Below are 22469 nucleotides of genomic sequence, written 5' to 3' on the forward strand. Positions count from 1 at the left end.
CCAGCCGCTCCACAGGAGAAAGATGAGGCATTCTGCTCATCTTTCTCGGAAACCCTGTACAGGGTCGCTATGGGTCGGAACTGACTTGACAGCACTTAACAACAACAACAAAGTTCAAGCAGAAGAGTTAAAATAAGAAAAGGCCTGGGGGATCAAAGTGAGTGAGTTGGTTTTCTTAGGAACTGTGAAGAAATAACTACGGGTGTTGTATCGATCCTCATCTCTCAAGGGTCTTTCGGCTGTTCTGCTGCCGATTCAGAGAAGTCTTTACCTTGTCATTGGCAAGGCTGGCAGGAGTAACGGAGTAAGGAAGAAGGTAGGAAGTGTGGTGATCTCTTCAGCCCTTTCTCCTTCAAAATGTAGACCTGATGTGTTCTGTGTTCTTTGTGGTAAGAAAATATCCCAGGATGTGGAGCAGAGCGGCCCTGAGGAAATGAAAGGATTTGATGTGTTAGGATGAGACCATAGGTGATTTCTTTATTATGCCTACTTTTCTAGTATCATAGTTATACAATAACTTTTCTTGCTTTATCTTTTTCTTGCCTCCTATTTTTACAATTTTGCTATTAAGCAGTTACAGGGGATAGCAGGACCACATTTGCTTCTTAGTTCCCTGGCAGTTACCTCAACCAGCATTGCCTCTCCCTCTGTGCACATTATTCTGTTCAGTTAGAAAGACCACGCTTGCTTCCCTTAGAATATCCTTGTTTCTAATCACTGCAGAGAAAGAGAACTGAAAGTGGATGAGTGGGGGAAAGGAACAGATGGACTTGATGGCAGTGGGTTATTTTGTTTGTTTTGATTGTTATTGTTTCAATTTTAATTGTTTCCCAAGGTTTCCGTCTCTGGTTACTGGGCTCTGGGACTAGGAGGGCTTCTTAGGCAGATATGTTCTTGGGTAGTTTTCTATTGGCACAGAAATTTATCCCATCCTTCCTGGTTATAAATTTTACTTGTAAAGTCTAGAACAACTTGAAGAAGAAAAAAAAACAAAAAAGCCACAGCAACTCCCTGGTTAATCTAAAAATGAAAACACAGCATCTGGCTGGGAGGGATACAGGGAATCAGAAAGAGGGGCACATTCATATCATGGGAAGAAGGCTTGTTGCCACTAGAACCAAAGTTGCCCTCCTAAATGACTGGTGTTGCTCTCCCTTCAGCTATTGTGGAAAACATGGCTGAGTTCCGGCCTGAGATGTGTACAGAGGCGGCCCAGCAGGGACTTCTGCAGTGGTTGTTGAAGAGGCTGAAGGTAAGTTTGGCTTTATGGGATTCTGGCACAAACCTCTTTGCTCTAAGCAGTTGATCCTGGGCCGTATGGTCTACTTTGGGAATCTTTTGGTACCTCTTGCCTCATTCTTTGCTTCTCTCTTTCGTTTGTTTGTTTTAATTAAGAAGTGACTTTTTTAAAATAACCTTTAGTACTTTTGAAAATAGTCCAAAAAATAAATACAAATATTCATATGCTACGGAAGGTATAAAACCGAAAGTTAAAGTTTCTCGTCTTCTGATCCCTTCCAGTCTTGCTTCCCAGAGACAGCCACTGTTGATATTTTATCTGCCCTTTCAGAGGACAAGTTGAAAAATTGTCCCCTAAAAGGCTGATTTGAGAGTGTCTTTTACCTTCTGTCACCAGCAACAGTGGGTATTATCAAACATTTCAAATTTTGTTAATCTAATAACAGAAAACTGGTGTTTTATGGTTTTAATTTGAAATTTTAAAACCCAGTAAAGTAATTGCCTTCTAGTAGTTTGCTATTTGTATTCATTACAGAAGATAACCATGAGTCGAAGCCAACTCTAACAATTCATCTTTATTGGCTTCCTTCTTTGGTCCATTTTTTTTCCCACCTCTAATAATTTAATAATTTGAAACTAGCATATAAACTGAACTAAAGAAATTCAGTATACACTGGAAAAATGCAACATGTGAAGTTGTTCAATTTAACTGATTTCAGAATTTAAATTAAGAATAAAATATAAAAGGATTCACATAGTTCTATCAAAGTTTAATTTTACATTTTGATTAAACTAAAGAATGCTCCATTAGTTCTCACTAAGTACACTTACCTTTAAGCTTACACATTCTGCATGGTTAGTGATGTACAAAATATCCCATCTTTCCTTGAGAAATGGTATCATATCTAAGACACTTGTGAACACTAAAGAATATTAAAACATCTCATGACAATTTTTAAATAGATGACTAGAACTGAACACAATCCATATTCTTTGAATTTCAACTTTTAGTATTCCTAAGACTATATCACAGACATTGATAATATGAAGAAAATTTTTGGATTAACTTTTAAATTCAAACTTCTGGTTCTTGAGCCATTTTTCTGTAGGCTCATTCTCCATTTAACCATGAATGCTGACCCACGCTGCTAATGAGAAAAAAGAGCGGCAAGAGCTTCTCTCAGAATCGTTCGAACCAAAGTTGTAATGGGAGGCAGTTTAGAACTGCTTTTGTGCTATTGAAATGATCTTTGGGCAAACCAGGAGTTCTAGCTTTTTAGTTAGGAGACATTTGTTTGTAGCTAGAATGATTCTTTAAACAGTCATGACTTTGCTGGACTTCGAATTGTCATGTGGTTGTTAAGTGCTCTTGAGTCGGTTCCAAATCTTCAGCAACCCAGTATAGGGTTTCCGAGGAGTGGCTGGTGGATTTGAACTGCTGACTTTGTTGTTAGCAGTCCTGTGATAATCCTACAGCACCACACCAGGAGATCCAGAAGGTATAATGTGTATGATGTCATGTTCTTCTCCCTTTGTCTTGTTGTTGTTGTTGTTGTTAAGTGCCATCAAGTCGGTTTCGACTCATAGCAACCCTATATGAGGTTTCCGAGGAGCAGCTGGTGAGTTTGAACCATCGACCTTGTGGTTCAAACTGACCTTGCAGTCCAGCGATTTATTCCACAGCGCCACACCCTTGTCTTAACAGATATTATATGCCCTATGATTCTGTTCCTTTCTGTCAGTCTTCCCCAGTTGCACTTATTTAACCTTCTTTTCCCCATGACATCGGTACCATAGACTTGTATAACATTGATGTGGGAGGAGGGGGGAACTCGGCTAGCCCCAGTATTACTATTATGGGCACATTTGTCTGACAGAGACTGAACCTGATGCATACTTAGTTCAGTTAGACTTCATCTCAGTCCTGCAGTAGCTGCTGGCTGGCTAATTCATGGATTGTCTTCTTTGTAACTTCCTTTGAACGGCTTCTCATATACATAACCTTTGGTTTTGGAAGTGCATTTGTTTTCCCCCAAGCAATTCCCTTCATATTACATATGCTGAGTTTCTTCTTTCCTTAATACTTTTTTTTTTTTTTTTTTAATCCAAACCCTTAAGACATCTTTGGGGTGAGGAGTGAGGGAGACAAAGGTAGAATACAGAGATGGGGCGGACAGGATAGATATTAGGGACCTGAGTGGTTGGTGGGTGGCCATAGGTTGGAGCCCCAACCTTAAAAAACAATAATCCAAATAGTTTTTAATTCTGTAATGTCCGGACAAATTTTTCTTAGTTACTTGAGACTTAATAATGATTCAATAACTCCTCAAGGATCTTTCATTAAGCCAGATGTAAAACCTCTACTGTCTTTTGAAAAGTGTTAAAACTTGCCAGAGTCTTCAGGATTTCACTGTCTTTTAGAATTGCTAACATAGGGAAGGAAATTGAGACCTTCGGGTGTTTGCCTTGAATTCCATTACCTTTCTGATTGTAATAAAGCAGGTCCAGTGATGATCTAACAAGCTATTGGCTCTTGTCTTTTAGGCATAGGGTGTGCTGTCTCTAAAATGATTTTTTAAGGTTCTAGGCTATTTAAATGTTAAAATGCTGTTTGACTATTTTACTAGTAAGTGAGTGCCTTTAGAAATTCTTAGAAATGGGCTGCCCAGAACTTTAATGAAAGAAAGCCCTCCAACAAGGAGGCATGACTTCAGAAGCAATGCATCAGTCTTCTGTCCCATAATCTGGGACGTGCTTGTTACAATCTTCACTTTCATAAGCATCATGGTGCAGCACTGAGAATGCTGGACCCAGATTCTGACTTTTCTCCTTATTAGCTACGTAACTGTAGGCAATTGTCCCTTAACTTGTCTGGGATCACATTCCCTGCCTTTCCAGTCTCACAGGGTTATTGTGAAGTTCAATGTGGTAATGCTTTTTCTGTAAAGGTCTCTTTAGCAATGGGTTTTAAGCTGGAGTTTGTCCCAGGATCACCTGTAGAGCTTTGAAAAATACAGATTCCTAGAGCCTACCTCAGACCTATTGTCCCAGTGCCTGGTGTTGGTGTGTTTTAGAAAGTCTCACATGTGATTCCCAGACTGATTTAAAATTCCATGTCAGTATGCCACTCCCTGTTCTGAGAACTGACCAACAGGGATGCTAAATGCCATCTACATCAGAGTCCACTTTCTCTGCCTATTTTATAAAGCCCCCTCAATTAAACCACAGGGTCAGAGGTTCAAACTCACTAGTTGCTCCTTGAAAACCCTTTTCAAGAGCTCTCTGAGTTGGAACTGATTCGACGACACTAAACAACAGCAGCAGCTTAGTCCAAGGAGCCCTGGTGGTGCAGTGGTTAAAACACCTGGCTGTTGGTGGGTTTAATGTACCAGCTGCTCCTCAGAAGAGAGATGTGGTAATCTGCTCGTGTAAAGATTGTTGTTGTTGTTAAGTGCCTTCAAGTCAGTAAAGATTATAGGCCTGGAAACCCAACTGTTGTATGGAGTCGCTTGAGTCAGAATTGACTCTTGAGCAATGGGTTTGGTGGGTAGGCTAACCTGGTCCAGTCTGACGTTTCCAATTCTCAATTTTGAATATCGGCCTTATAACCTTTCAGACATCTCTTTTACCTGCCCCTTGCCTGGAAAGGTCACAATTACTTTGACCTCCATGTCTGCTACTTCCTCCACCAGGATTGTCTCTTTTCTTCTTTATTTCTAAATTATGTACAGCCTTCATGAGCCAGCTTAAATGCCTCATCTTTCACATGCCCTCCATTGTTTGGCATGGAAGTTCAGGACTCAGGGGGCTAAGTTTTGTTGTATGTAAAAACTTTAAAATTGAGAATTGGATTAAGTGCCTTGCCCAAACCCATACCGCTAGTTAGACATAGAGCTAGAATTTCTTACTAATGGTTCTCTTGAGGAAATTGGTAGTTGTTGTTAGGTGCCATCACATCAATCACAACCCACAGCTACCCTATGCACAACAGAAGGAAACTGCCAAGGCTGCAGTAACCTCACAATTGTTGCTGCATTTGAGCCCATTGTTGCTGCCACTATGCCAATCCATCTTGTTGGATATCTTCCTCTTTTTCTCTGACCCTCCACTTTACCAAACATGATATCCTTCTCCAGGGATTGATCCCTCCTGACAATATGGTAACACTCTGTTGAAGCATCTTTTCTTCCTCTGTCAAGTGGAGATAATACCATCACCTGGCTGATTTATTTTCATATTAATATGTGTGATTCCTTCCGCCTCCCCCACCCCAGGAATCCTTAAGAGGAAAGACTGTGTCTCAATCATATTTGCATCTCCTGGCAATGGTTCTGAAATGGTGGTTTCTGGGCCAGCAGTATTGCCTGGGAACTTGTTAGAAATGCTTGGGCCTACCCCAGGCCTAACCCTAACCCTAACCCTAACCGACTCCACGGCACATAACAACAACAACAACCCCAGGCCTACCAAGTCCATAAAGTGGGCATGGATCCCAGCAATCTGTGTTTTGACACGCCCTCCAGGTGATTCTGCTGCATGATAAAGACTGAGAACCCCTGTCCTAGAGTGCTCATGTCTAGCTTGCTCAATAACTGATTATCACATGGTGGCTGTGTGCCGTGGAGTCGATTCTGACTCACAGCGACCCTGTACAGGGTTTCCGAGGCTATAAATCTTTATGAGAGCAGAAAGCCTCATCTTTCTCCCAGGGAACAGCTGGTAGTTTCACGCTGCTGACCTTGCAGTTAGCTGCCCGATTTGTAACTACTACGCTACCAGAGCTCCTTCAAACAAGTTTCTTTTTCTTTTCTAAAAAACCAAAGTTGTATTCCCCCTGCCCCCCTTCTCCCCCCTCCCCCCCACTTTCTTCCCAGTTGAATGATGCTTCAGAAACTTTTGGGATGTTCAGCATATGTATCAAGGAGTTGAGAACTGGCTAAATTATGCTACATGTACATCTGGTTGATGCTAAGTCCTTAGCCTCTTATGACTGTGGGGAATTTGCAGTGCACAATATGTTTTGACAGTTGTACTGGGCTGTAGCTGTCTCTGAACCTGCCCCATGTGTTCCAGACACCAGAGAGGAGCCACAGAAGTAACCATAGTTCCTGGCTGTAAGTGGTAGCGTAATTGTTTTGTGCTTCCCCAAAAGGTGAAGTTTAATTTTATTGATGACTAGGACATGCCGAGCAAAGACCTGTGCTTGACTCTCTAGTTAGTCTAACAACTAAAAAACTTAGGATCACGAGGCTTCTGGATAAAAGGGAGCCCCACTGTTTCCAAGTCCCAGTGGTTGACTCTGCAGACTCTAGAGACTTTGTCTGCTACACAAACACTACTGTGTCCTGATTGTGCCTGGATGTCTTGGTGCTGTGCAAGCTTATAGGTGGTCATCTCTAGCTGGGATTTAAAATGAAATGAAATTTGCTTAGGTGACCATGTTTTAGCAAGACATGAAAGATCACGTTTCTCCATTCCCACTTGGCTTAGTTTGTTTTCCACTAGTTTAAAATATTTGGTTATTGTCATCAACATCACTAAGTTATCTCCCTCTGCTTATTGCTGTTAAGTCGAGTTGGTACTGTCGAGTTGGTTCCGACTCATAGCTACCCTGTATAGGGTTTCCAAGGAGCAGAAAGCCTCATCTTTCTCCATTGGAGTGGCTGGCAGGCTCAAACTTCAGACCTTGTGGTTTGCAGTCCAGTGCTTATCATATGGAGCCACTGTGCACCCTTCCCCTCTGATAGGAGCTTCATATGTTTACTCCCATTATATGCAAAGTGTTGGTATTGATGCCTTCCATATATTGTTTCTGATTCTCACAAACAACCCATAAAGTGGAGAATATGTGGGAGAGCCTTTGAAGGTCGAGGCTGGTTACCTCCTCTCATCTTGACAAGCTGCTTCCTCTGTAGCATCCCATCCCTCCATTCGGAAGCATTACAAGACTCAGTGTTTGGCTTAATCATTCCATTCTGGAGTAGAGTCCTCCCTCATGCCAATTTTTAAATCAACCTATGTTGTAAGAAAAACAGAGATTAGATTAGAATTTTGATCTCAAGAAGTTTACTGTGGACATATCAGAAACTCTTTCAAGTATCACATGGCAAAAGTTGGCAATTTCCTAGGGGAATCTGGAATTTTAAGTAGAATGGAACTCAACTGTTGAGTACCTGTTAGTTGTAGATGGTTCATTTAATACAGCAGCCTCATTAACAAAAGAGGAATCCGATTAGAGAGGTGATCAGGCCAGGATGATGAAGCTGGTGACTGTTAAAGCTGAGATGCTAATGCAGGTATTTCTGATCCATTCATCTGAAAAACTTAGTTCCTGTGGTGTGTGCTCAGAACTTCCATATTATCATATTTAAAACTCAGAGTAATTCCTCAAAAAGGGTGTGGTTTTATTATTTCTACTTAATAAGTATCTGTGTCTTCGTAATTTAGTTCCATTTGAAAAAAAACCCAGTAACTCATAAATTGAAAGGAACAACATTTTAAAATCACTCTTAAATTCCACTATTATTTATTAATATAAAGTGTCCTATAGTGCCTTGGAGTCCTGGTGTGGCTCTGTGGGTTAATGCAGCAGACTGCAAAGCCGTTTGAACTTCAAGGTCGGCAGTTCAAGCTCACGAGCTGCTCCTCAGAAACTCTATACAGGGTCTCTATGGGTCAGAACTGATTAGATGGCCCTTCACAACAACAACAACAACGGTGCCTTGGTCAATTTGTTATGACACCCCAGGTACCTCGGTACAGTTGGAGAACAGCTGACATAGGGCCTCATAGGTCATAGTGATGTACTTGTGAGTCAAACTGTGTTTCTGATCCCGTATCCATGTCCTTTTTTAATAATAAAAACATGATTGTGCTACTTAATAAAATAAAATTTAATTAAGCATAAAAATGTTAAATGCCATCAACAAGGGACAGATAGGGTTCATGTGTAATTTATAGGAGAAAGCTGGGACTTTTTGCTCCTGTGAAGATTTACAACCTCAAAAACCCTGTACAGAGTGGCTATGAGTCGGAGCCTACTTGACAGCACACCACCACCACCACCAATTGTACTTAAGGAGCTTTGGTGACATTGGGAGTTAGGCATTGGGCTGCTAACTAAAAAGTTGGTGGTTCAAAACCACCAGTGGCTCCCTGAGAAAGAGATGAAGCTTCCTGCTTCTGTAAAGATGTACAGTCTTGGAAATCGTATTTTGGGTCACTGTGAGTCAGAATTGATATGATGGCATTAGGTTTTATGGTTTGGTTTTCCTGTGTTTTACCTAGTTCTGTGTCTTGCGTGTACAGTGTGCCCAACAAGTACATGTTGAAAGAAAGAGAATCTCCCTCACACTTTAGAGATAGGAATTGCAAAAAGGCCATTGTTGTAATTGCTTGATGTCTTTCAACTTCTCTCATCTAAATGTGTCTTGATTCAAACAGAAACCCAGACCCTTGAAAAGGTGCATAGAAGTCAGTTGGCTTTAATGATTTTAAAAGGTAGCATCAATATTTGCAAGTTACATAACTTGAATAAGTCATTTCATTAGTAAAGTCCTTGATTCAGCTGAACGATCATCCCTTGGCTTTTCACCTTTGTGCTTTGATTTCTGTAAAACCATTTTTCTGAAAGTGAAATACACCATAGATTGCATAGTATAAGCTGAAGTTATTTTACTCGATTTCTTAGAACAAGGCCTGAAGCTTGCCTAGGTAGCATGCCTTGCAGTCAGCACACGTAAGACCTAGCATTTACAATCTTTTAATCTAAGATGGGTCATACCTGGTCAGCCTCCTTAAACCATGTGGGGTACATTTAGACTTGACGAGGAAGATGTGCATAGAAAACTGAAAAGATACCGATGTTGCTTCATTAGGGGCCACCCTTCCTCCTTAAGTACAAAATCAATGTCCGAACAGAACTGTGAGTGGTGCCAAGGTGATGGAGGTGTTAGCTACAAGATAAACACTTCCCCTGTCTTTTCTAGATACAGAAATTATTTGTCATTTCAAAAACCTGGATAGGTAGCCAGGCTCCTGCAGATTAACAGGATCTATGTGCCTGCATTTTAAGGATCATGGGTACCGTAAATACAGCCACATCATGAGACTTGCTCCTTCCTCTCTGTGTACCTTTATTCCAGGGACATTGTGAATGGTGATAATTCAATCTCACCATTCAAATAATGATGTGGCTTGCCATGAAAGATCGGTTGTGCAGTAAATGTGCCCCTTCTGAAGCTCATGTAGCTGGGCATGCAGCAGGGAAAGAATTGTGGGTAGCAATTTGGATGTTAAAATATTAACACATTTTTGCATATTTAATGTGGTTTCCTTTTTAAATAGTAGGCAGATTATGGCACAGGAGCAGTTAGGTTTATGATTTCAAATTAATATTTAAACATTTTTAAAAAGCCAAAAGGAACTACTTGGTTTATAAATACATTCAGCTCATCTAAACAAGAGATTGCTTTCTTTTCAACTTCTCTGATTGTGTGCCAGCTGATTTGCAGCCTAACTTGATCATTGTAACTTGTGAAAGAAGCTTCATGATGGGTCTTACTTAGTCTTAACATTTCAAAACTTGCGGCCATTCAGTTAGTCAGCATTTGAGTATCTAATAGGTACTGGACCAGCAGTCTCTTAACTCAAAATGGGAATGTAGGCAGGCTTCGTGGAGGAGGTGACGTTTCATATCTGAGCAATGTGAGAGCCCTTGGTTTATCTGCCATTTATGGTTTTGCTAGATAGTACTTGAGTCTTGTCTCTTGAGAGCAAAGACAGGCTTTTTTTTTTCCCTTGAATTCATAACCTGCCTTTTTCTACTTCTCACTAACTCAGATTCTAGTACTTGTGAAAAAAATCATCCTGGGGAAGGAAGTAAGGCCCCTAACATTTTTTCTCATTTCTCCCGTTTCCCCACAGGCAAAGATGCCTTTCGATGCCAACAAACTGTATTGCAGTGAAGTGCTGGCCATATTGCTCCAGGACAATGATGGTAAGGCTCCCTCTTGGTATTGATGTTCTGTTAGGATAGGAGCCAGGCTTGTTTCAGATCATGACAGCAAGCTCTCTTGCCTTTGGCATCCCCTTGCTCTCCCTCACGCTCTCTGTGCAGCTTTTGTACTCTGTCAAGCTGTATTGATTTTGTTTGCTGATGTATCAGTGTTAGACGGCTGTAAAAACTGACAGTTGGCTTCATTTTTCTTTTTCCCCTTTTAGAAAACAGGGAATTGCTTGGGGAGCTGGATGGAATCGATGTGCTTCTTCAGCAGTTATCTGTGAGTAATTCTTATGCTTCCTGTCTGCGATGATTATACAGGGTCTGGTTTAAATGTGAGGTGGAGCTGAATATTGTGGGAAGGAATAAACCACATGATGCAAGCAACATGGAGGGATGTTGCCAGGTGTGATGTTACTTTGGAGGTGCATAGCTTGTCTCCTTGTCTTAGTCACTTTCTTTTTTTTTTAAGCAGAGGAAAGGACAAAATTTATTGGTTAAGAATAAATTAAGCATGGTTACTATGAATACTACCTTGAGTTAAATGTGGAAATAGAAAATAACGTGACAAATGTACAGTAATTTTCCCCAGAGTAAACAAATCTTCAAATTCAAGATCCCATTCCAAAGTACAGCTTGATGGTGGCCCAGCTCTGCTCTTTTTTGCCAATGTATGCAGGAAAAGTCAAGAACAGAAAAGTTATGGTATTTAGTAAAGAAGGAAGGAGCAGATGAAGGTAGCCACGCAACATGTTCTTCAGCAGTGGTACCACAGCTACCTTATGCTAGCATTGTTGTTTTCAAGGGCCCTTGAGTTGCTGCCAACTCATAGCAACCTAAGGAAAAGTTGGTGGGTTTGAACTACTGACCTTTCAGTTACCAGTGCTTATCCTACAGTGTCAGCGCCACACCAGCACACCATTTTAGATTAAATAAATCAGATCACACTTGATGCTTAATAAGCAAGGCTCATTTGGAGCAAGCTTTACCATAAGTTATTTTCACTTTTCTTTCAAAAAGGGCATTTTACTTTGACCTTGGAAAATTCTTAACATTTTTATTTCTGTTTCTTCATGTTAATGCAATGAGTAGAAAGACGTGATTTTTAAAAGCACATGCATAAACCACCTTCCCTTAAAGATGAATAAGCAAACTAGTCATAATTTTACAGAATGGTATTCTACTATTTGTTCATGTTCATTCCTGATTTGTTCATTTCATTTGAGATAATGTCTTGAAATATGTTCTTTATGTTATTCCAAGGTACCTGTGGATTCCAGGGTCCAAGTCATTGGCCACAAAGTGCATGCCTGTCCTATAAAGAACATGTTTTTCCTAAGTATATCCATTGCAATTTTATAATAAAACCAACATAAGTCTTTTGATTCATTTCTTCACTGTTTAAAAAAATATCAGATCTACTTAAATTCTATCTTGTGGAAATATACACATCTAGAAATAAAGTTTTTGACGACCAAATATATTCCCTGCCCTCTGTGGAGAGCAGGCATCTAAAATCACAACTAAACTTCCTTTGTGGGTAAGCATGCCAGCAAGGCTAAAGTCTCCAAGCCAGTGTCCCAGCTAAATGGGGGAGCCAGCTGGGCTGATTCAAGACTTCAGGGCAAGAGAACCTTGTATCATAGTGTTGAGTGAAGATAGAATGGGGTGAGCTGATAGATAGTTGGAACTGGATATAAAAAAATAAGACCTGTCATTGGAAGAACTGGCAAGGCTCTGCAGTCAGTTCTGGAAAGTCACTTTCTTTTTATGCCACTTTCTTCAGTCACTGTGTTTATCTGGTGTCGGCTTTCTCAGTCTTCTGATATATTTGTCAGTCGAAAGGAGGTATGTTTCCTGCCTAAGGGTACAATTATCAAATTATTTTCTGAATTGACCCACTCCCAAGAGATTCACCACCTTCTCTTCAATCTGCCATTAAAATGTAGTCAGTTCATTTAGGGCCCAGATAAGCTCAAGAAAAGCAAGTTTCCATGCAGTGGGTTAGAGGTCAGAGAGGAGAGGAGAGGAAGGGACGTGCTCTTGGAGGCTGGCGTGAGAAATTGGAAATTGCCTTTCGCGTACTGTTGAAATGTTGTTCTGCTGCCATTATGAAAATACTGTTAAGATTTCTTCTAACAAATCTCATCTGTGCTACTTCAAAAGCGAGACTGAAAATAGATCATTTGGATAAAAATTTGAGAGTGTTGGGGAGTGTCTGAGATCTCAGTTTGCATACAGCTTCTGTCTTGGTGCCAGCAGCCCAAGTGCTTGGCTTCCAACCCCAAATAGAGTTCTCAAATGCGAATTGGTTTCCATTTCTGGGAAGGTGCTTAGTCCTTGTTCCTGCTAGATGATTGGCCATTCTTTAGGAGGTTGTATGGGCATGTGTATACTGATCATGCTCTGCAGTTTTTGCAAGGACAGAGCTTCTGGTTTCAACCATTCGTGTGATTTAGAGCCCACCATACAGGGTCACGGAGTCATGGTGTGGCACTGTGGATGAATGCGCCAGACTGCAAAGCCATTTGAACTGCGAGATCGGCAGTTTAAGCTCACCAGTCACTCCTTGGAAACCCTAGACAGGGTCGCTATGAGTTGGAACCGACTTGATGGCACTTAACAACAACAACATACAGGGTCACAATGAGCCGGAACTGACTTAGTGACAACAACAACTACTACTGTCACTCTGGAGTCCTTGTGTAATGCTGTAGGGTAAGCACTGGACTACTAGCCTCAGTTAGAACCACAAGGTCGGTGTTTCAAAATCACCATTTACTCCTCAAAAATCCTATACAAGGTTGCTATGAGTCAGAAGTGACTTGACGGCACTTAACAATAACAACAACTGCCACTCTGGGCTGTGGTTATTGTAGAAGGGGAGAGCTTTGAGGTAATTGGCAAAGTTCTGTTTCTGCACCTGGATGATGGTTTCAGGGCTGTTCACATTATGCATGTCATTATATATGCTTTTTATGGAGTCTGTTTATATTTTACAGTAAAAGGGGTTTTGTTTTCTTTTGTTTTGTCTTCTGGTAATTCATGGATCCAGTGGTCAGTTGAGTGTTTTTGATTTTTTGCATAAACTGATAGCCTTTTATTTACTAACTGTGAATCAGAAAGGCCATATTTCCTAAAGTGGAAAGAAATAAGAAGTTTGTTTAGTAGGCATTAGTTTCTTTACTTGTGGAATTATCTTGACAGCGGCACTTTGAAAAATGTTGGGTGATGGCTGATGAAAAGACATTCTCTTAGGGCTCTGTGCTTTCTGCTGTCTTTTCTTGACAGGTGTTTAAAAGACACAATCCCAGCACAGCTGAGGAGCAGGAGATGATGGAGAATCTGTTTGATTCGCTCTGTTCTTGCCTGATGCTCAGTTCCAATCGCGAGCGCTTCCTGAAAGGTGAGGGGCTTCAGCTGATGAATCTCATGCTCAGGTATGTTTCTAATCTCCCTGCTCTCCCATCCTTTTGTCCTACGTCTCACTGTTAGTGGGAAATCAAGAACATATAACCATCATCTTTTATTCTCTTGATTTTCCTAGATAGATAGAACAGTAAGATCTTCAGTTATGAGTGTGTGTGTGTGGACTTTTATATATAAGGTTATGTTGCTGTTGCTCTTGTGACATAAAATTGATTCTGACTCTCAATGACGAAATATGACAGAGCAGAACTACCCCAGAGTAAAATTTCCCAGACAAGAATCTCTGTAGGAGCAGATCACCAGGCCTTTTCTTCTATGGAGTAACTGGTAGGTTCGAACTACCAACCTTTTGATTGGCATCCAAGCACTTAACCAATGCACAACCATGACTCTTAAATAAGGTTACAGAGGACGTATAAAAATGATATTTTGGTGTGCTTGTATCCTTTTGTCTTGTCAACTAGTAATACGGCCACCCCATTGAAGGAGATCTCGTTGGCTGTTGCTCCTTCCCTTAGTACATTGGTTTAGGGGAGATCTCGTCATTCACTTCTAAACTTACATTAGTTTCTTATCTTAACCTGCATTAAAAAAAATATTGCACACAGACCTATCTTATACTGTTGTAGATATGAATATATTTATCTATATTTTTGTTGTAGCAGAATATTATTTTTTTTTATTTTTATTTTTTTCAATAATGTATTAATTATACATGTACAATTTGCCTAGCATGTTGTTGTGACTCTGTGTAGCTTTTCTAAAGAGCAGATCGTGGATTTGAACTGCTAACCTCATGGCTTGTAGTCCAGTGCTGATCCTACAGCACCACACCAGGAGTTCATGTGTAGCAGAGGGGAAATGAATGTGAAAAACAGATACATAATTTTTCTCTATAAACATTTTATTTCATTATTTATTCTCTAATTCCCTAAAATATGTAATATGGACATCATATTATATTTCACAGATTCCTAAAGGTGGAAGCAAAGGGGATGAAGCTTATTCCCATGACTTTCTGGCGAAATGTGCCTAGAAATGGGAGTAGAAAAATCGGCAAAGAGGGCGAGGAGAAACCAGAGTGTGGTGTCAAGTCAAGACAGTTTTTTCAGTTGAGAGGCATGCAGTACTATCATTTTGGAATTATTCTTAATTAATTTGAGCCAGATATCACTTTCTTGAAACTTCAACTCATATACATCTTTTTTGTTGCTGTTGTTAAGTGCAGTCGAGTCAGTTCCAACGCATGGCGACCATGTATACGGTCTCTGAGGAGCAGTTGGTGATCAAACTGACTTTGCAGCCCAGAGCATTAAATAGCCTGCAGTGCCACACCAGGACTAGTTATATGAAATTTTCAAAAGTAAAGGTGGCAATGTGTCTATTAAATATAATTTAGAATACAGACACGCAGAACTTTGATAAATTACTGTGTTAAGTGCTGGGATTGTTGTTGTGTAGTGCCGCCGAGTCGGTTCCAACCGATAGCGACCCTGTATAGGGTTTCCGAGGAGCAGCTGGTGAGCTTGAACTACCGACCTTGCAATTCAAACGACTTTGCAGTCTGGTGCATTAACCCACAGCGCCACACCAGGATTACATAGAATTAAATAAGACATAATTTCCAGCTTTCATGAAACTAAATATAAAACTGCCACCCAAGCACAACTCCTCTTTGAGTGTTTGTGTCCATCTAGGGTCTCCCCCACCCCCCCACAATTCTTTTCTTTGTTTTTAACCACTTTTTTCAGCTCTACCCCACATACAGTTTTTGGTACGTTAAAGTTAACATTGCTGTAAGTGTATTGAATGAGCAAAGGTTTCCCATGCTGTGACATAATCTTCAAGAGAATTTTCAATAACTGCATAATGGGCTTTAAGGGAATATGCATAAAAATAGCTTATTTAGTATTCTTCTGTTGTTAATATTGAGGTTATTTTCAGAGTTCTGCTATTATAACAGATTCTACAATGATCATTTTTTGTACTTAAGATTAAGGTATATGTTTTGAAAATACCTTCTCTGTAAAGGCTTGCATAGGGCTAGCACTGCAGAGTGTTCTCATTTATCCAGTGCATACCAGACCTTAGATTGATTGAAAGTCTTCCTTTGAGGAATTGCTTTTGCAAAACAGATTTGTTTTTAGTGCAGAGAGGAGCCTTTAGTGTTTGGCTGATTCTTGCTAGTTTTACTCTCCTGAGTCTTTTGTTTCTTTATCTCCTTTGCCCTTTTAATTGCCTGTCCTTTTGTTGAAGTGACCTACCTTCTCTTAAGCAGATAGCATGTAAAGGAAGTGAGTTTGACTTCTTGGGCCTTTTAACCTTAAAACTACACTCTGCAGGGATTTTTTAAAGGTCTGACTGCTATTGTTTTGGGATGGCTGAGTACAAAGTGCAAATATGAATTGATGTATTCTTGTAGCATATGGCTTGGTAATGTGCAGCAGTGGGGAACTGAATAAATAACCAGAAATAGGGATTATTTAAACAGGAATACTGAGGTTCTGGGAGGCTAATTAAAGAGGAGCTCCAAAAGTCTTAGAAACTATGCCTCTCTAGGATTTCCCAACTTTTCATTTTTGAATGAAAAAGTTGTTGTTAAATTAATTATTTTGCATCAATTAGCCATATTAGCATATTCCACATTTCCTTTTTTGGCTTTTCCTTTCTCTTTGTTTTGTGTTATTATTTTCTTCAGACTCACAAGTAGAAATTTTAATGGTGGTTGGTGGTGTTATGTGCTATGGAGTTGGCTCTGACTCAGCAACCTACACAAGAGTTTCTGAGACTGTAAATCTTTACAGGCGCAGAAAGTTTTACCTCCCACAGAGCAATTAGGGGATTCAAACTGCTAACCTTACAGCCTAATGCATAACCCACTGCACCACCAGAGCTCCTTAGAAATTTTTTTCTTCTTCTTTTTTTAGATTTCCCCTTCCTTATCTTCTGGCCATATACTGTTTGTTGTTGTTGTTGTTGTTATGTGCCGTGGAGTCGAACCGACTCATAGCGACCCTGTACAGGGTTTCCGAGGGTGTAAATCTTTACGGGAGTAGAAAGCCTCATCTTTCTCCCGCGGAGCAGCTGGTCGTTTCGAACTGCTGACCTTGCGGTTCACAGCCCAAGTCGTAACCACTACGCTACCAGAGCTCCTTACTGTTTAGAGGCAATTAAAGAGTACAAAGTCTTTTTCATTGCCCCTAAATATTAATCTTTACCTGGATTCCGTCATGTATCTGTTATAAAATTCCCTCTAGGATGGGTAGCAGTGTACAATAAGATGGGAAAATAGGCTTCAAGGTTGAAGTAAATGTGGGTCTGGAATGTAGTTGAATTACTGTAACTTTTCCTACTCTCAGTTTTATCATCTGAAAAATGGGGTTGTGGCATAGTAGGATAAGCACAAACTGTAAGTTTAGTGTGAACTGCTAAGTCAGCAGTTCAGACTTAATCAGCCACTCTTTGGAAACCCTGTACAGGGCCACTATGGGTCAGAACTGACTCAACATCACTTAATAACAATAATGCTAAGTTGCAAGGATATTATAGGACTTTAAAAGATTATATGGAAAGTATGTGGAATAGTTCTTGGCATATCTTAAGCATGTTGCTGTTGAAACACTGATACAGTACTGTTAAGAACTAGGCTTATACAGAGACAAATAAGCCAGAACTCTAGCCTTGAAGAGAAGCTCTGGTAATGTAGTAGTTACAAGTTGAGCTGCTAGTCTCACAGTCAGCAGTTCGAAACTACCAGCTGTTCCACGGGAGAAAGATGAGGCTTTAAGTGTATTTTTTGTTTCCGACCATTCAGTGTATTTATTGTTAAAATTGAAGTGCCTGCTGAGATCTGAAAATGCAGATAAGGAACAGTTAATTTTATATATCTTTGTCAAGTGAATTTTTTTCCATTTTCTATTCTTTTATCAAAGAATAGACACTCATTTATACACATACATACACATTATCACACATGCTCATGCATATACATGTGTTTGCATATTTATATATGCTACTCAGTTTAGTGTTATTATCAGTTTTATTGAGGTAGAATTTGTGTACAGTAATTGCACACATTTTTTGTGTTATCTAAATTTTGACAGACATATATAACTTTGTTTCCTCCACTACAATGAAGACATAGACTAGCACTGTCTAATAGAAATATGTGATTTCAAATCTTATAGTGGTGGTGGTGGCTATGTGCCATGGAATTGACCCCAACTGATAGTGACCCTGTGGAGGGTTTCCGAGGCTGTAAACCTTTACAGAAGCAGAAAGTCTTATCTTTCTTCCACAGAACCACTGGTGGTTTCAAACTGCTGACCATAAGATTAGTATCCTGAATCGTAACCCCTATGGTATCCAAGGTCCTTAAATCTTATTGTTGTTGTTGTGATGTGCCGTGGAGTTGGTTCAAACTCATGGTAACCTTGTACAGGGTTTCCGAGGCTGTAAATCTTTACCGGAGCAGAAAGCCTCATCTTTCTCCCACAGAACAGCGGTGTTTCGAACTGCTGACCCTGAGATTAGCAGCCCAATTTGTAACTTGAGAAATTTTATGGAAAAATAGAATTAAAAGGTAATGGAATTTCTCCTTGAAAAAAAAACAAACTTTTTTTTTTTTTTTTTAAGTTTTTATTGTGGATTGAGTGAAAGTTTACAGATTATCAGTTTTATGTTCAGCAAATCATACAACCTGTTTCATTACAATGATTACAATCCCCACCATGTACCACTGGTTAACAGTATTTCTCTCTGTTTAAAAAAAAACACTTTTTGCTGTTGTTGTTAAGGACTGTGGAGTCAGTTCCGACTCAGTGACCCTGCACAGGGTTTCTGAGGCTGCAAATCTTTACGGGAGCAGAAAACCTCATCTTTCTCCCACAGAACATAAAGACATTTTGGCATTATAATATATAATTTACACTTCCAAAGGGCACACTCTGCAAGTCTGCCTCCTGGCCACTATCTCTTAGTCCCTTTCTTCCCATGAATCTAGAGTACTCAACCGCTCCCCCTCTCCGTATCCCCATTTCTACCTCCATCTCTGGTGTTCCTGCTTCTTTGGATAAGGTCCCTCATTCTGTTTGTGCTCTTCTCCCTTTATGGTCCTATGGTCCTTTGTTTCTGGACTGTAAGATTAACTATTCCCCGTATTTGTTACAAAACTTCTACCTTTACAATTGTGACAGTCGCAGTTAGTCATGATAACAATTATTCACTATTGAAACATAAGAATCTTATCCTCACCTCTTTTAACCAGACCCATCTAGACAAGATGAAAACTATTCATTGGGGACTCTATCTTCCCCCACTTACTCTTAAACTAAACTCCCTCTTGGAACCTTGTAAGCCAGTTACTTTGTGCCTATATCGCCCCCTCACTTTAGGTAGCTAATGTCTAGGTTGTCCGTCCCTCACTACCCTATGTACAGATGGGATAGCATTGATACTGGATGTGAAGACGCTTTCCCTCTCTGTTGATATTTAGAGTTACTACCTCTCTGAGTATAGGTTAGGTTCATCAAATTGTAGCAATTTACCCTTGTTTCTTTAATCAAAAAAAAAAATTATTACTATGTTTTTTTTTATCTTCCTTTAGTCGAGTTCTGATTATCAAGCCATCAAGGTTAGGTCAAATGGGTACTATCTGCAAGTTTGAGTGTTCTTGTGCATCTTCCCTTACTTCATATTAGCTGGATGCTTCACTCCCAGCTCTAGCCGTCCTTGACTATGTCCTTGTCCATGGGCTCAAGTGTCCCCAGGTCTCACCACACTGGCCCTTCCTCTTCTCGCTCTCATCTCCAGGTCAACGAGAGTCTATGGACCGTGGTTGAACTCAGCCCATTTCTTCATTGCTGCCTTTTCCCCTCTTCCACTCACTGGTAGACCAATGTGGTCGCCAGCAAGCTTACAAGCCTGCTTATTGTTCCCATTGAGTTTCAGTCTTAGAGGGAGCTTTGTCCTGAAGGAACTTGAATGCTTGCCTTGATGGCTTCCCAGTGAACAGCTTGCTTATTCTTGTAGTAGCCAGTCATACTGACATTTTTGTTTGGGGTTTTTCACCAGTTATCTGTGGCCTTAATACTTAGATGGGTGTGTGTTTGGGCTTTTTTTTTATCCTCTAATTGCCTCCAGGTAGATGGCATCAGGAGATGGGCTTCCCTTTTCACTCTTCTTTCTGAGAAATTTCAAGATGTCACTGTTGGTCATTATGAGGTAACTTAGGTTTTAATTTTCGGCCTGTTTCCTATTTAGTCTGCTTGCCCTGCTCCACCACCCCTGTTCAGGCCTTTTTCCTAGTGATAAACCGTTCAGGGCTGGCTGTGGTCATTTTGTGCTGCCGTTTGGTTTTACGTGGTAATTGTTCCTTTAAATTTCGAGGAAATCTGTGTGCATGCGTAATAGAACCCTCTAGGGGTGGAGGTGGGGTGTCCACTCACTCACGCACCCCCTGTAGTCACCAGAATGGAGGTGGAGCAAAAAGCAAGAACCGAATACAAAAAAAAAAAAAAAAGAATGTCCACACCTTTATCTCCGCTGTTCTTTTCAGGCATCCGTGGCTGCTCTGATCCTTCCGCACTCAGTCTTGCCCTAGGAGGCCGCTCCAGGAGCAGCTGAGTGTCTTGGATTAGAAAGCACTGGATTTCTTGCTTTGGGTACAAATTCCACTGGCAGTAAGCCTTCGAACCTTCTAAATATTCCTTCATAGGTGGTTCAGAGTTCTGGGACCATCCCCTGAGCCTGCTTGGTCTGGTATTCTGTGTTGTTGCTGATGGAGCTCCTCACTGCACGTCTACCCGCTCTGCCGTCTTGTTTGTTCTCTCTCCCCTTGAATTTTTTGAGGGCCCCTCATTTTTTATTTAACCCAGTATATCAAAAATGATCATTTAAAAATGTAGTCCATGTGAACATTTAAAATTATTTTTTATATTTCTTGTTGTTAAGTGCCATTGAGTCATTTCCAGCTCATAGTGACCCTGTATAGAATTTCCAAGGAGCGACTGGTGAGTTTGAACCACTGACTTTGCGGTCCAGTGCTTTATCACACAGCGTCACACAAGGACTCATTTTTAATACCAAGTCTTCAAAATCCAGTGTCTTTTTACTGTTATAGCAATATGGATGCTAAATTTTCATGTGCATTTAGATATCATAAAAATTGATAAAGTTGATTCACATATTCAAATTATTTTCCAGTAACTGAATTGAGAATCTCATGGGGTTTGTTTTTTTTAAGTTGGAACTTACAAATCACTTAAATAAAATAAAAATTTAGTTCTTTATTTATCTTTTTTGCATTAGCCACATTTCACACATAGCTACTGGCCTCTACTCTATTGGAAAGTGTATGTAGATTTTTTTTTTTATCACCTCAAAAAAGTTCCATTAATCTTGGTGCCTATCTTTTTGCCAATTCCTCACTACTTCATTATTGTCATTTTATAGTATATCTTGTAATCAAGTAGTGTCAGTCCTCCAACTTTATTCATATTTTTTAAAAGTGTTTTAAGCAATCTAGTTCATTTTCCTTTCAAAATAAATTTTAGCATTAGTCTGCCAATTTCTACAGAAACTGCTGAGATTTAATTCTAATTTGTCCATTTCATTTTATCATACATGAACTCATTTACTTTATTGCAAGATAGTCATGCTAAGTCATGCAAGTAAGACCTCAAGACATTCTCTTAAGTGTTGTTGTTGTTAAGTACCGTCAAGTCGATTCCCACTCATAGTGACCCTGAATAGGATTTTGGAGGAGTGACTGGTGGGTTTGAGCCACCAACCTGGGAGTTAGCAGTCTAGTGCAGTAGTGTACAAATATTTAAACTTTTGTGTTAAACTGCTTTGCAAGTGGCCTTGGGGAGAAGACTTGCCAACTCTCTAACTGAGAAGAGGTATCCTGCCTCAGCAAGCTTCTCAGTCTTCAAAGAGCAAGAGAGCCCTTTTACTTTAGTCTTCTCCAAGTGTGAGCAGAAATCTACAGATTTATATATGATGTGCACTGTCATCTTCAACCTTATTGGTGTGCTGTATTGCTAATTAAGGGCATTGCATATGACGTAGTTACGTTTTACTAATTTATATATTTGAATGTTTGCCAATTAGGGTGTGGCTTATTTATGTTTTTGTTTACTGCATATGTTTCAAGGCCAAGTGAGTTAATTAAAAACTATAGGAATTATTAAGTGCCAACTACAGAGATTTGATTAATGTTACACTCTCTTTTCACAGAGTGCAGGTACACAGGCCAATTTCAGAAAGTTATTTGTGACATAGTTTCTGTTTCCAAGATTAGAACAACTTTCTAATGGCTTATAGTTAATGGTTAGAAAGCATGCTAGAAATACTTGTGTTTATTTCTGAATTCAGAAAGTCTCTATTTCTAACTTCATATTTTAAATGACATACATAAATGGGGGTCCTGGTGTGGCACTGTAGGATAAGCAGCAGTACTTAACGACAACAAGCATAAGTGACTAAAAGCATGACAGAAGTGTGCATCCTGGTGACTTACAGCTTACTGGTTGTAGTTTTTGCCAGACCAGATTACGAGGTCTTTATCCTGTGGAGCCACAGGGTGGGTTTCAGCTTGCAACCTTTTGGTTAGCCAGCACTTAACCATTTAGTTTTTGTAAATATTCCCTGGACATTTAAGTAGAATTTGTATTTCTAGGGTGTGGGTTGTAAATATCTCTTAAATTAATTTTGTAAATTTGTTCAGTGCTGTTGTTTGTTAAATTCTAAAAGAATAGTCTCACTATGGTTGTTCTTGTGTGTTGTTCCACCTCATTAT

At 39.9% G+C, this 22469-nt stretch overlaps 1 protein-coding gene across 1 annotated transcript in view; it reads left to right on the forward strand.

The window, feature by feature from the left end:
• Positions 1–22469, forward strand: part of CTNNBL1 (catenin, beta like 1) — a 223862-nt gene that overhangs the window by 108372 nt on the left and 93021 nt on the right. The window contains exons 7-10 of the mRNA XM_006874728.1: positions 1161–1252; positions 10165–10237; positions 10462–10520; positions 13532–13680. Of these exons, the coding sequence (XP_006874790.1) occupies positions 1161–1252; positions 10165–10237; positions 10462–10520; positions 13532–13680 (373 nt within the window). The remainder of the gene's footprint in view (positions 1–1160; positions 1253–10164; positions 10238–10461; positions 10521–13531; positions 13681–22469) is intronic.

The sequence above is a fragment of the Chrysochloris asiatica genome, unplaced genomic scaffold (genome assembly GCF_000296735.1).
Source record: "Chrysochloris asiatica unplaced genomic scaffold, ChrAsi1.0 scaffold00296, whole genome shotgun sequence".
NCBI lineage: Eukaryota > Metazoa > Chordata > Mammalia > Afrosoricida > Chrysochloridae > Chrysochloris > Chrysochloris asiatica.